The following is a 13,844-nucleotide window of genomic DNA, read 5'->3' on the forward strand; positions in this document are numbered from 1 at the left end:
TGGGGTGATAGAGACAATGTTTTTCGTTCCAAAGACTTTTCACATGCTATTCCACACCAACACAGAGAAGCTTTTAAACCAGCTCCCACTCTACAATGGATCTTTGAAAACAGAACAGAAAAGTGCTGCACTTACTTTTCCTCAGATTACGCTTCATCTTTTTATTTGGGTCTTTATCATCCCCGACACTGTCTTCAAACGGTCTCTTAAGAGCAGATGAGCCTGTACCTAGGGTATAAATTTCCTTGTAATATGGATATGCTATTAGAAAAACAAAATTCCATAGCAGGAGTCTGATTAGTCCCACACTGTTCCTTGCATGTTTAAAATGAAAAGAACTCAACCATCAGTCAAAGCTTTCTTATTGTTCCATGTAAACCAACATTAGCTTATTACTCACTGATTCCAATATCATGTGTGATACAAATAGTGTAATTCTGCAGTGCTGTTTTTTAAAATTAGTCTAAGGCAAGAGCTATAATAGTATTGTTTTTACAAAAAATATACATGGAAATCTATTTTTATTAGATGTATATTGTTTTCTAGGAAGAACTCTTGAGTAATTCTTATTACAGACACTCATTATATGCTTTTTGACCCGTTAAAAGTCTCTCCTTCACCAGCATAAGAATCATAAACTCTACTTTTACTCTTCAGACCCCGACTCTGTGCTTAAAGAAAATCATCAGCTTTACTCTCACTGTACCACTGCTCTTCTGTTCCTACTTCTAAGAGAACAGAACTTCCAGATTTTCTCCTAACAATGAAATGTTTTTACAAAGCCCCACATTTAACAAAGAAAAGCCTTCACAGCACATAACTTAGAAATTTCACTCATTCTAAATTAACCCCTAGCTTACTGCCCAATTAGTGATTTTTGGAGCAAACAATACCTACCTTCTTTGTCAGTTACTGACCAGGAATATTTCTGAAATGACTTATTTGATGGGAGGGGATCCATTTCCAAAACCTTATAGATCTGACCAAAGGCTGATAATCTGAGGGCATGCTATAAGGTGACAGCAGAAACGTAAGTTACATCACAGCACTGCTCTCTGCGGTGGTCTCTAGCTCCTCAGAAGTAGGAGTTTTCTACCTGAGCACTGTGTGTAATGGCTTCTTTTTGTTGAACTGTCATGTAGGACAGAGCATCCGTTGGCTCCCGTTCACAGGGGTCGTGCAGACCAGGGCCTCCTGGGAGGGAAAGAGGCAAAGCAGATCACTGAGAGTAAATGAAAAGCAACAGGAAAACAGGGACTGAGGAATACTGCAACAGCCGGTCCCAGTCTTCAGCAGAGCGGGACACGCACCTTTTCCAGTAAGGGATTCAAGCATCACACACAGCAGGCTAACCCCAAGCTTTTACTCCCTTGCAGCAACGGCCACAGAACTTATCAGGGTTAACGCGGCACATGTATAATAGCGTGAGCTAAAAGCAGCAGGTTTAAAAAAAAACAACAATAATGTGGACAGATACGTAGATTTTGATGAAATCTATACAAAGCAGATGGTCATCAGGTGTATTTATTTGTTTGCAACCCCCTCATGAGATAGGGGTTAACTTATAAACAAACCTAACATTCCCCATTAACTTCTACATCAGAAGTCGAAGTGTTTTTCATCTAATCATACAGCAACAGCAAAACGTTAAGGCTGCCTGGTCAACCTTTTGTGTTCCTGAAGTGAATGTGGCCCCTTACCAGGCAGCAGAATTCCAGATGCCAAACACTCCATCACTCGTCGCAATGCTTCCCCAGCGCCCAAAGGTCTATTACAAGTACCTATAGATTTTTCACATATAAGCTCGAGTGGCTAGAAGACATTAAATTACAATTAGTATGGACACAAGGGTAACTGTGACTGCAGTTAAATATGGAGGGATAGAGGGGAAGAAAATTATTGACATCAATTTCCTCCGCTTTTAATCCGCTACAGGTCTAACTGACAGAGACAGCCATCCCAGAGAGCAGTTCACGGCACATATATTTGTCCCCTGCTCCCAGTCTGAAGAAACCAACTGCTCTCCAGTAACTGCCCAGGAAGTCTAAAAGGAGGAGCCTCCTAAAGCCGAATCACATGAATGTTCTCCTCTCAAGGGGTTATCAGTTCTACATGAGAGAACTCTGCCTCCACCGACCTACAAAGCATTCCTCTCTGGATCCCCAAACCTGCTAACGTGAAACGGTGTCCTCTGGTTGCAGTGGCATTGTCGTGGCAGCAGGGCATTTTGAAAAGGTAAACTTGGGGGCAACAAGTAGGGTTCTACTGCGAATCCATGAGGATGTGCAAGGCCCCACGACATTATGCCCCTTTCCATGGTACTGGTACACCTTACAGACTGAAGAAATACTCTTGGTCTTTTTTTCCTTCCTATAAGTGCTTTTCTACACAGGTAACAGTTAGTGGGGACTAAAAGGAAGGGGGTTTGAGGAGGGTTTTTTTGAGGAGGGGTTTCACACAACGCACTGTCCTCTCCAATCCAGACACTGCTACAATTCTCAGGAGATCCCAGACCTGACCGTGTGGCCTTCCCTTCTTTCTGTACTTACCCAGCCTTTCAGTGGTGCCCACGTGGGGACTCTGTTGCACAAATCCCGCAGAATACGGAGGACAATTACACATGATTTTAGTCCATTTGCCCTGGCCTAAAACAAACAAAATGATTCCAATACACCTGCAAAAACCTGGCCTTCAATTTTGCTTTTCTTTTTAAATGCACAGAGTCCTGGGATAGATTTTTTTTTTTCATTATTATTACTTAATCAGCTTCATGCAAAATAAAAGCAGCTATATATAAGTAAAATAATTTAATTTAGAGACACATCTAAAAAAGGAAGCAAAACGTCAAGATTGCTTTTGTAGCCTCATGACAACTCTAGACCAGTTGGCCGCCTCCCTGCCACGTCTGCCCTTGCACAGTACAGCACTGAATTCGGAATGCTACACCTCTGCTCTACGAGGGACTAGTCAGAGATTAAAGAGGCATTAAAATTAAAACTATCTCAAATTAAACCTCGTAAGGCTACAATAACAACAAGGTAAGAACAAAGAGCCAACCTGAAACCATTTGGCGTGCCGCAGAGACGCCAAGGCCTCCAGGCATTTCTGCCTGTCCAATAAGTCCGGAGGATCTTTCATCGCAACATTATCTACTGGTAAAAATGGGATAAAAAGAGACAGATACAATTTGACCAAGGGGTTTCTGTCACAATACAAAAAGAGCGGCAGCATCTCAATGAGATAATAAGACTCCCAGAATTTAAGTGCACTGTGTTATTTAATTTCAACAAGCCATTAAAAGGTAGTAAATGTGCACATGTGCAACAGAAGCAAAGGCATTCACTCCTTGTAAAATAATAGTCATAATAAAGATGGCCACTGCTACAGACAATCTGGGATCTTATTAAAAATGTAGAACACATTTCAGGGCAGAAAATAGCTATATAGCACTTTTTCCTTTTTTTTTTTTTTTTTTTTTTTTTTTTTGAGTTGCATTGGGCTTTTTTTCGCCCCCCCCACCTCTTCTTTCCCTTCTTTGTGACTTTTATTCCACAAAAGTGGCACAGAATTTCAAAGAGACAAGCTTCTTTTGACAAGAGGAAGCTATTCTCGGAGGGGTATAAAAAATATTTTAATAGGTAGAACGTGAAGTTATGTCCATGCAATTGTTGAGAATTCCAAAGAAAAATATTGAATATATTTGAAATACTGTTGCATGAACAGCACTAGCCAATATAATTCAATGAAAGAAACAGACAAGAAATGCTAGTGAGATATTTTACGGTTTGATTAGTCTTCCATATAACCAGAGCATATGGAAGAAGTGAGTAAGTTTGGTAACTCCCAGATTAACACATCAGAGAGGTAGTCCCCTCTGGTAAAAATCTTCCCAACAGCAACTGAAATCCACAGAAGAAATTCAAAGATGGATTTGAGAGACAAGACACTGGTATCTTCTGTGCAGGTTTACGCTTCTTTTCTTTTTTTCTCCCCCTCTTTTTTTATCCAGCATGCAACAAACTGCTTTTAGCAGCCACATCTGATTCTATAGAGGGACATTATGCATCAGTCCTTTCTTCCCAATTTATTTTTTTTTAACTAGGAGTTATTAGCATCCAGATTCTCTGGAAACTCTTACAAATGACAGATTTTGCATATCTGTGAAATCAGATTAAAAATACTTCAGTTTTTATCTGACATGAGAAGAACATATCGGAAGAACTAAATGAATCCATGGCTCAACTAAAACCTTGAATATGCTATTTTCCTATGAATAGACAATTACTCTTTATTTCAAAATAATTACTTTGGAAATACAGTCTTTTCATTATTCATAATGGTCAACTCTCCAGGTCTTGTGAGACCTATGCAGGGCTGAATGAAACACAATATCCTTTCCAAATTGAAGACTACGCTAGATAAGCAAAATCCAGCAATACGTGTAAAATATGAGAAGAATTGAGGAGGAAAAAGTACCATCAGTTTGTATGTACAATTAGTAACATCTCAAGGTACATTTTCATAGGTTACTTTGGATAATATTGGCTGCATGTGCAATTGCATCTTTATTGTTGAAGTTGCTTCACCTCCTATTCAATGGGGAGGTTACTCTGGTAAAAGCACATTATGTTCTGGTGGATAAAAGAGCCCAAAGCCAAAAAAAAAACCCAAACAGTGTAAAACTGAACAGAACCAGGTATCTTGTCTGACAGTTCATGGTTGCAGTTCACACGGGCTGGCTCTGCTGGCAGCAGAAGCCTTAAGTGCTATAAGCTTATTTTCTAACCCCAATGAACTTCGCAGCAGATATTTGCATTGTTCCTTATCGCCCCATCAACAGTGTTACAACATTGGGATTAATCGCTCCTTTTGCCTCTTTTCCAAATAAAAGCTGCAAAATCTCCAGGCACTGGATTTCTATGAGCACAAAGGTCACTTTGGAACACAGGATTTGCTTCTAAATTTCCTCTGCAGTTTCGTTATTTTTAGGAGCAATTGTGTGCCACGAAACGTTCCTAAATATACATCTACGTAGTTCTGCAAGAGAACTTTATTGTGGACAATATAAACATCTGCTTAAAGCTCATGTATTGTAGAAACAACTACTGTCAATGAATGATCAGAATCTTATTTTAAAACATTAGAAATGGCAAAGGTGACTGATTGCAAAATCATTAATTTTTGGCAATGAACTGGATCTTTTTACACCTAGAGATTTTACTCAGTACTGTACGAGGCTTTGCTAAAGCGTGTTGAAGCCATTGACACAGTAAATTATTTTTCCCTTTAAACTACAAAACAAATAGAATACTTGTCATCTGTCATTCAGGGGAATGAAAAGGCTTTTCTATTCTCATACGACTTAATTTGTTTCCAGCAAGTTAGAATCTCACTTCTTCCTACAGGATTGAGGCTATTTCCAAAGGTCTAAATTACAAATAAAATTCTTGAAGAATTTTGCCAATTGCAAATTCAGTACTAGTGCCCCGAGCACCTTTCGCAGATGTTGCAGTCAGCCAACTTTGAGGTGCAAGATTCTATTAAACAGAAAGATGACGAGAAGAGGCAGTGAGGAGGGCGAGCAGCTTGCAGCAGGCTCCCTTTGGACACCCTCAGGAGAACGGCATGTTTCTTCATGCTCTGCCAGTCAGGAAAGTGAGACCCAATCGGAATTTTCAAATGCGATCGCAAAGCTTTACTTTTTTCCTTGTGGTTTTGACAAGGGCATTGATACGAGGAGTTTAATAAACAGTTAATAATAAAGCCCTGACACTAGCTCACACTATGGCACACAGAACCAACCCTTCAGTAGTTCTCTCCCCACTTGCTGTATGGTTTCTCTTCCCACAGTAGCTGCCAACTTCACTCATTTGCAGCCAGCCATAGGAGGAGCGTGGTCTTCTCCGCAGAGGCAAAGTAAATCTGTGGCTCCTTGCCCCTTCAAAGGCACTTGGCACCTTTGGGGCATCACTGGCTGCACCTGCCCAGCAAAGGCAGCAGCAGAGCAGGCTGTTCACGCAGTAGCTGCTCGAGCAGCGAAGCTGATTCAGCCCCACTTTGGTAAATGACCTTGCTCGTTTTTAGATAAGCTTGCTGTTACTGTACGCTCAGTAGTAACAACTGATTAGCAAGCTACGAGGTTCTGGTCTGGAAAGCCCAATTTATATTTGATGCTATGACTAAAAATTCAGGTTCTTAAGAAGTTTAAATTTTCAACTGATGCAAAACGCAGGAATTTTAGATGCTTGACTTCTCAACTCGACATGAGAAAGCAGAGCTTTATGGACAGCCGTTTGTGAGACACACTGAAATGCACACACACACTGGCCCGCTATTTATTTTTGCTAACGAGCAGCAAAAACAAATAGGACAAACACCACATCTTAAACATGAACACTTTTCCAGAGAGGTGGGGACTGAAGAGAGATCCGGGAATGTTTTTCGATACATTCTGACACCAGGGCATGAAGGCACACACAGCATTCCTACAGAACAGATGGGAGCACTGGTGACGAGGCCCGTTGCACCCAACCTCGCCGTCGGGTTAGAGGACAGATTAGTGCTGCTCACACCGCACGCGGAAACCTTGGTCAGTTTTGCTCCGGGAGCGGCTCCGCGGCAAACCCGCCGCAGCGCCTGGAACCCCACGGCCTGTCTTACACGTGAGATGAAAGGCAAGTGGACACACGTTTTGAGCTCCCTCATTCAAGAGAATGTTCGGAATAAACTCAAAACAGTTGTTAAAACTGCCTAGGAAGTGTGCTTACGTTTGGCTGGCGTTATTCAGGAGTACTGAACACGGCAGTACTTTCTTTGGGGATCGAGGGATTTTCACTTGACAGTTGCTCTGAGTATTTTTCCCCTGATACTGGATATGAAACTTGTTTTGGTCTGAATCTAAGTGAAAGCGATTTGGAAATATTGTGGACAAAAGTATCCCTCCCACCTTTCAATTTACTTAGTGACATCTGCATAATGCTTCACATACCTCTGAAAAGGGAATATGATAAATGTCTCTGTTCATTTGTGATGAATCAAAGTCAAAGAACCCAGGCTTTAAACCAAGATCCATTACCCTACTAACTATCCTCATCGGCTGCTCAGAAATGAGAGCATAACGCCACTCTGAGAGGTAGTAAAACCATCTTAAATTTAAAAATATGAGTATAGAATTTTGAAAATATTTTAAGATACTGAAAACAAAATAGAACACCTACATTTTAATTATAGGAAAGTATAAAAATTCAAATCCTCATTCAGTTTGAGATGAACTCAGGAGTCCCCAGTGTTTACTGCCACAACGGCATCACTTTTTGCAAGAAAATACTTGGACAGAAGCCTTTGTGCAAAACTGTATCCCCTTGTGAGAACCCTTCAAATCCTTCAGCGTTACAGTTTGCTCTGCACTTTGTGCTCTTTCTCACAAACATGTACCAGCTGCGACAACCACAGGGCTGATCTCAGCATCTTATGGGAGAAAACTGAAGTAATATGCCATTTATTTCTAATGGTCTTGCAAAAGAGCATGGTTACTAATTTGAGAATCAACAGACATTGCAGTTAGGAAATCTTTGCCGTTCATCTGTTTTGTAAGATTTTTCTGCATCCAAGTGCTGCCCAAGTGTTACATTCCATTTGAAAAGGGACCCTTCCTGCCCTTGCCTCAAAACGCCGACAAACTGACCAACATTTCTCATTGTGTCGGTATTTCACGTGGGAGAAGGGAGAAGCAAAGGACTTGTGGCAAGTCTAGAAATGGGAAAAGAGCACGAGGGAGTTCCCTAGCCCACGCGGGCCCAGCTGCCTCAGTTGTCATGACAGAGAGTGGCCAGTTGGTCAAAGGTCTGACATCATCCAGTGGCAAAGTTTGTAGGATAGGTTGGGAAGCGGAAGCAGGAGTTACTGACAGGATTTTCAAAATAAAACAAAGTATGGCTACATTTGCTCTTCTCTATTTCTCTTGGTTTGTTTCCAGCCTCCTACCAGTCGACACTCCTTTAACAAGGGGCGTACAACTATACTGGACGTCGCGCAGTTGGGGAGAAGGAACAGAAAGAAACTAAGGTACAGTTTTCTATATCTATTTTGCTCTAAGGACATGAGGTACAACGTTCAATTCAGAAGCAAAAGCTGTATTATAGCACTGTAACTTCAACTGTATCCCACTTAGGAAATTCTTAAAGCTAGAAACATACACATATGTATCATCAGTTAACAAAAATTGAGGGCCAGGACGACATACTTGCGAGCTTTGCAGGAGAGATTTTGTTATGTAAAAAGAGAAACGATTTTATGAGTATTTCGAGATACTATGAACCAATCCCACTTGACTGACTTAAATTGAAAACAAGACTGTGCAGCACTGGGGTGCTCAAGAATTAACTAGCAAGTCTGAAAGAAAGGAGGACTAAGATCTAATTGTATGTCAAAGTTAACACTGTAGCAATACTGCTTGTAAATGAAAGCTATGCATATTTACAGGAAAATTTAGTGATTGTTGTCTTTTTAAGGCACAAATAATGTAATCTATTGTGGCAAAAGCCAATCCAGTTAGTACATGATGCACAATTAAAAGCCTACTTCCCAATTAACCCTGTGCTGCACAGTCAGGGCATTTAGACAGAACAGTCTTGAAAACAAGTTAAAACACTCTGTGTACCTCCTTCCTTCTTCTCTGCTTCATCTCGAATGAGAGGGGATGTAAGTATCACCTTCAAAGTTAGCTTGGGCTCCTTTGTGTTACGAATAATAATAGCTGCCTCATTTACATGCTCCTCCACCAGATACTTTTCTTCTGTAAGTTTCTGAAAGTCACCAAGAAAGATTTCAAGAATCTCCCAATCAACTGAAAAACTGCAGAATCTCTGCGTGTGCATACACCTCTCAGCTAACGAGAGGCCTACAAGACAGCGCAATAACAAGTACAGCCTTGCCTCCCTCATTAAAAACAAACAGGAAAATCCCAGTAACATGCTTCAGAAAAAAGGTCTGCAGCAAATTTAATGAGAATACTAAGTAGTCCCACTACATTATCACACTTTTTTTTTTAATGAAGATAGAAGCTGACTTTCACAGCTGCTAGTGTGCAAAATACCACCAGCAACTTTTTTTCCCAGTAAGTACACACTTCTCCAGTAATGCTGCCTCTAAACGTAAAAGCACTGTGACCAACACAGCCGTAACTGTCGGTGGAAATGGGTGAGAGATCACAGTGCAGGAGCTGCACCAGCTGCCTAGTGCATGGACCGGCCATGAAGTATGATCAAACACACCTTGGCCATCTCTTACCCCCCAAGATACTCTTCGATGCCCTAGCAACAGAGATTCCACCACCTCTCCAAAGAGTCTGTTCTGATTCATAGTCACACATAGAATTTAGATAACCTATTTTGTAACAAAATTGCCCCTTGCTACTGTTCCTTCTCATCCTACCTTTGGTAGCCATGTGAGACACTGAATCACTGTCCCTTTATAAATAACCATTAATGTCTTAAAACTTAGACCTGCATTTAGTCTCGACTTTTTCCAAACCAGATAATTTTAATTACTGGTCTTCTAGGTGCTCATTCTCATGCATCTGATTTTCTCCAACTTGTCCATCCATCTCTTTCCCTCCCTTTCCACACAGCACTTGACACTGGACACAAGACCCCACTGTCACCCACTTCATTCGTTAACACCAGCCTCAGGAGACATCTCTGACAACGCCTGAAAAAAACTGATCTTCCTCTCTTGACAGCACACCAATAAACAGAGGGGCTTCTTAAATTGTTTTCAGTAAACTTTTCATTTCTTGCTTAGATTTCTTTTGTAGATAATACTACAAACTGCCTTATAATTTGTTCCACTAACGTGCATTGTATCAGAGTCATCTCAAGCGATCTCTACCTTTGGGAGCTCACCCTCCAAGAGTGCAAAGATAACCAGATGGTTCCGAGCCCTAAAGCTGCTCCTTGTGTTTGTGAGTTTGTTTCAGCAAGACCACACGGTTAGAACATATCTAATATATATTCTAACTTCTTTCCCTGTTGTGATCTGCACTCCTCCAGCTCCTTTGTTGTTGGGATGAAAACGTTTAAGCATCTGCTCACTACTAGCCTTCACAGAAGCAAAGCAGAAGCTGTTAACATCTCTGTACCTCGTTTGCTCTCTTTGTCCACTGGTGGCCCTACACCTTCCTTCCCCCTCCTGTACCTGAGCCTCTGCAGAACCTCACTGCCTTTTACACCCACGACAGTTGTAGCTTGTTTCACAAGTCAGATTCCTCTTACCTCATCTCTTCTGTAATCCCTTCCCGCACAATGCTTCCCCATGGATCTTACCTACTTGTCCCTTGAATTTATTGAAGTCTTCACATCTCTTAATTACGTCTGTTATGCCGTTCTCTCTTTTTTTGAAGCATATGCTAACTTTTCTTATCACTTTCAACCCTTCTCATCTCACGCCTCACTACAAACAAGTAAAATTTACTCTTTACTACTCAATACATCCCTATCGTTTTCAAAGAAGCAAAATACACTCTTTACTACTCAATAGTTCCCTTAGCATGTTCAGTTATGGACAGGGCCACATCCGCAGGCACATTATCGCGTTAAGCCCTTTATGTGAACAAATGAACAGTGAGAGCAGCTGTCAAGAACATACTGTCTATGTGGAAATAAACACAAGGCAGAAAAGCAGATCAAGTTTGGACATAGTTTGGGGAAGGGTGCTTGCAGGGGAACACTTCAGGGCACAGTGTCTCAGCAACAGGGTATGTCAGTCTGGCTGCTGGACTGATCATTCGGACTCAGAACCCTGTCAAAAAGGTATTATCCCCAGCTGCTTTGAAGAGACAGACATTAGCCACAAGCGCTGCCTACTGGATATCAACACCAGAATTAAACAGCCATCAATAAAAAGAATCATGAGCTCATGATTAACGTGAGCTAAAAGGAGTGAGCACCTGAAGTGACCTGTTCTCACTTCACAAGTGCAGAGGTGTTTATCTTGGGACAGCCCAGGCGAAGCAAAGCAGCTGCAACATAGAACTGCAGGTTCAGGCAGGGGGACAAGGGACAACGCCACAGACCGACTCACATGCTTGAGATGGGAAGATTTCTGGGACTGCAGTTTAGCTCATATTAGTGGTTGGACCAGAAAGCAAAAATCAGCTGGGTTAGTTACCAAATGGAAAGGTCAGCTGCCATCATAGGAAAACTGACATCACAAACGGGGATTAGGCAGTAACAGGAATAAGATGTTAAATTTTGTGAGTAGCTGCTTCATGTCACCACATTAAACATGTCACACTCCGTCGATGTCATCCTAGATTCAAAGTATTTCTTTAATCTCTATCACCTTTTTTCCCAGAACAAATTCCAGCCTTTACTGAAACCCACCTTGCAGCGCTATCAGCCATTGTTAGAGGACTACCCTAAATTAACTCACCTGAATTTGAGCTGGAAGATTGTCTTTAACTATACATAACAAGGTCTTTGTGGGCTTTTCTTTGCACATGAGAACCAGCTCCAGGTCCATATCATCTTTTATCAGCAAGCCCTTTGCAACCAAGCCAATTCTCATAACACCACACAAGGTCCGACCACCTTGATCCCTGGAAATGAAACAATTTGGAGTAATTAAAATGGTATTTTCACATATTCAAAATACTTGCATTATCCTGTCACAGTGAGGAGATAAATGGATGGGACTGATGACTGGGCTGAAGTGGTGTATCACTGATCAGAAAACGAAAAGCATAGGCTCCTTTTATGCAAGTAGCTCCTACGAAAAAATTAATTGAAGCATTGATTTGAAATTCAAACAAATGCAGAAGTTGCCTAGCTCAAGTCACAAAGCTTCACAAAGCTCAAAAAAGCCCCAAGTCACTATCTGCAGATCTACCAAGACAGGAGAATAATTAATCTGGAAGAGCTCTCTGACAAAAGTCCTGGTTTCAGACGTGATCTGAATTGTCTTTTAGCGACACTCCAACTTTAAACACGGCCACACGCCCTTTCAACATTTCTTTTAGTTGATCCGTATGTTCAAACCTTTACCTTTAAATTATACAGTCAACTTCTGAAGTTTTAGTCCACACTACAGACTGACATTTCAGGAAAGCTTCTGATTTCAAAAAGTCTTCCAGGCACAATTCCTTCAACAAGTCTCACCACTAAAACCTACAGGAATAGAGGTTCGACTACGAATTTTTACTCTCCAGCTAGAGTTTAGGGGAACATTTAAGAGCCAGAGTAAACAACTTTCAAAGCAACATAAGAATACTTTCATTCTGAGTACGGAGGGAAAGACTCCAACAAAACCAGTACAGTAGGCAAGGATTATTAAAAACATCAAGAAAAATGCAAGAAATGCATCTTTGACAGCTCAGCACCAGCTACTGCCACGTGCTGCACTTCACACTCTGTGGCACAGCACCACTGTGAAACCCCAGACAGCACATCACCAGCGAAGGCAGCAGACACCTCAGCCAGAGGGGCAGCGCCCCGTTCGCAGCGTTCTTACCGTCCAGAGGCACGGACTGGATAGAAAGCAAAAAAACCCCAAACCACAAATAAACCAAACCCAAAAACCAGGCACTCTGTGATTGAGGGTCATCACATAGATCCTCAGCTTCACTCAGAAGTATCTTCATAATTGTACTGTCTTTATTTATGTATTTTAAACAGAAAGGCAGGGACAGGTGCTTAAACAACAGACAGAAGAAAAGGAGGAATGACACAGAAAAAGTGGTAATCCCAAACCAGTCACTATCCTTGGAATAGCCAAGAGCAAACTAATAAACAACATCTCAGCTTCCACCCTGGAACTATGCTACTTTAACAGCATCTGGATGCAAAGGCACAAAAACACGCAGCTCCTTGAAGTACGGTTTGTAACTAGCATAAAGGTATTTTGTTATGTATTTTTCTACAGTGTAAGCCCCTTTTAGCTTGTGAAGAGAGTAGTAAAATAATTGGTGCCCCTCTGCTCTGCTCTCATGGGACCCCACCTGCAGTGCTGCGTTTAGCTCTGAGGCCCCCAACATAAGAAGGGCATGGATGTGTTGGAGTGGGTCCAGAGGAGGCCACCAAGATGATCCGAGGGCTGGAACACCTCTTCTACGGAGACAGGCTGAGAGAGTTGGGGTTGTTCAGCCTGGAGAAGAGAAGGCTCTAAGGAGACCTTCTAGCAGCCTTCCAGTACCTAAAGGGGCTACAAGAAAGCTGGAGAGGGACTTTTTACAAGGGCATGTAGTGACAGGACAAGGGGCAATGACTTTGAACTGAAAGAGGGCAGATTTAGATTGGATATAAAGAAGAAATTTTTTACACTGAGGGTGGTGAGGCACTGGAACAGGTTGCCCAGAGAAGCTGTAGATGCCCCATCCCTGGCAGTGTTCAAGACCAGGTTGGATTAGGCTTGGGGCAACCTGGTGCAGTGGAGGGTTTCCCTGCCCATGGCAGGGGGTTGAAACTAGATGATCTTTAAGGTTCCTTCCAACCCAAACCATTCTGTGATAAATAAACGAACTGTTTTTTATATATAAATACTACACTGATGCTCACAAAAACTGTACTCCTAAATTTGTAACAGACCACAAGCATGAAAAATCCTGCACACACACGTGTGAAAGCAAGGCTAGTTTATAGTCTTAAAAGCAGGCTTGGAATTTTTTTTTTTTTTTTGAAGAATCCATTTTGCACCTATTTTACCCACATCAGAAGACACCTAAAAGCACTGCCAGTAATGCTAGGAAGTCACCAACAAAACATACAGCACACTGCATACCAAGAAAGACTGCTCTTCAGCAAAACACTGAGCTTAAATACCTCCCGTGAGAAGATGACAAAACTTCACTG

The 13,844-nt window shown here is 41.6% G+C and overlaps 1 protein-coding gene across 6 annotated transcripts in view; it reads right to left on the reverse strand.

Annotated features, from left to right (window-relative positions):
• Positions 1–13,844, reverse strand: part of STRBP (spermatid perinuclear RNA binding protein) — a 56,796-nt gene that overhangs the window by 13,741 nt on the left and 29,211 nt on the right. For 3 of the 6 annotated variants that reach the window (XM_086625014.1, XM_086625019.1, XM_086625013.1), the window contains exons 4-11: positions 11,431–11,596; positions 8,660–8,804; positions 3,058–3,152; positions 2,550–2,645; positions 1,701–1,812; positions 1,097–1,194; positions 898–1,009; positions 136–261 (exon numbers count right to left, since the gene is read on the reverse strand). In XM_086625014.1, coding sequence (XP_086481140.1) covers positions 136–261; positions 898–1,009; positions 1,097–1,194; positions 1,701–1,812; positions 2,550–2,645; positions 3,058–3,152; positions 8,660–8,804; positions 11,431–11,596 — 950 coding nt within the window. The remainder of the gene's footprint in view (positions 1–135; positions 262–897; positions 1,010–1,096; positions 1,195–1,700; positions 1,813–2,549; positions 2,646–3,057; positions 3,153–8,659; positions 8,805–11,430; positions 11,597–13,844) is intronic. The other 3 variants (XM_086625015.1, XM_086625018.1, XM_086625017.1) reach the window with 3 other exon arrangements.

The sequence above is a fragment of the Tauraco erythrolophus genome, chromosome 22 (genome assembly GCF_009769465.1).
Source record: "Tauraco erythrolophus isolate bTauEry1 chromosome 22, bTauEry1.pri, whole genome shotgun sequence".
In the NCBI taxonomy this organism is placed as follows: domain Eukaryota; kingdom Metazoa; phylum Chordata; class Aves; order Musophagiformes; family Musophagidae; genus Tauraco; species Tauraco erythrolophus.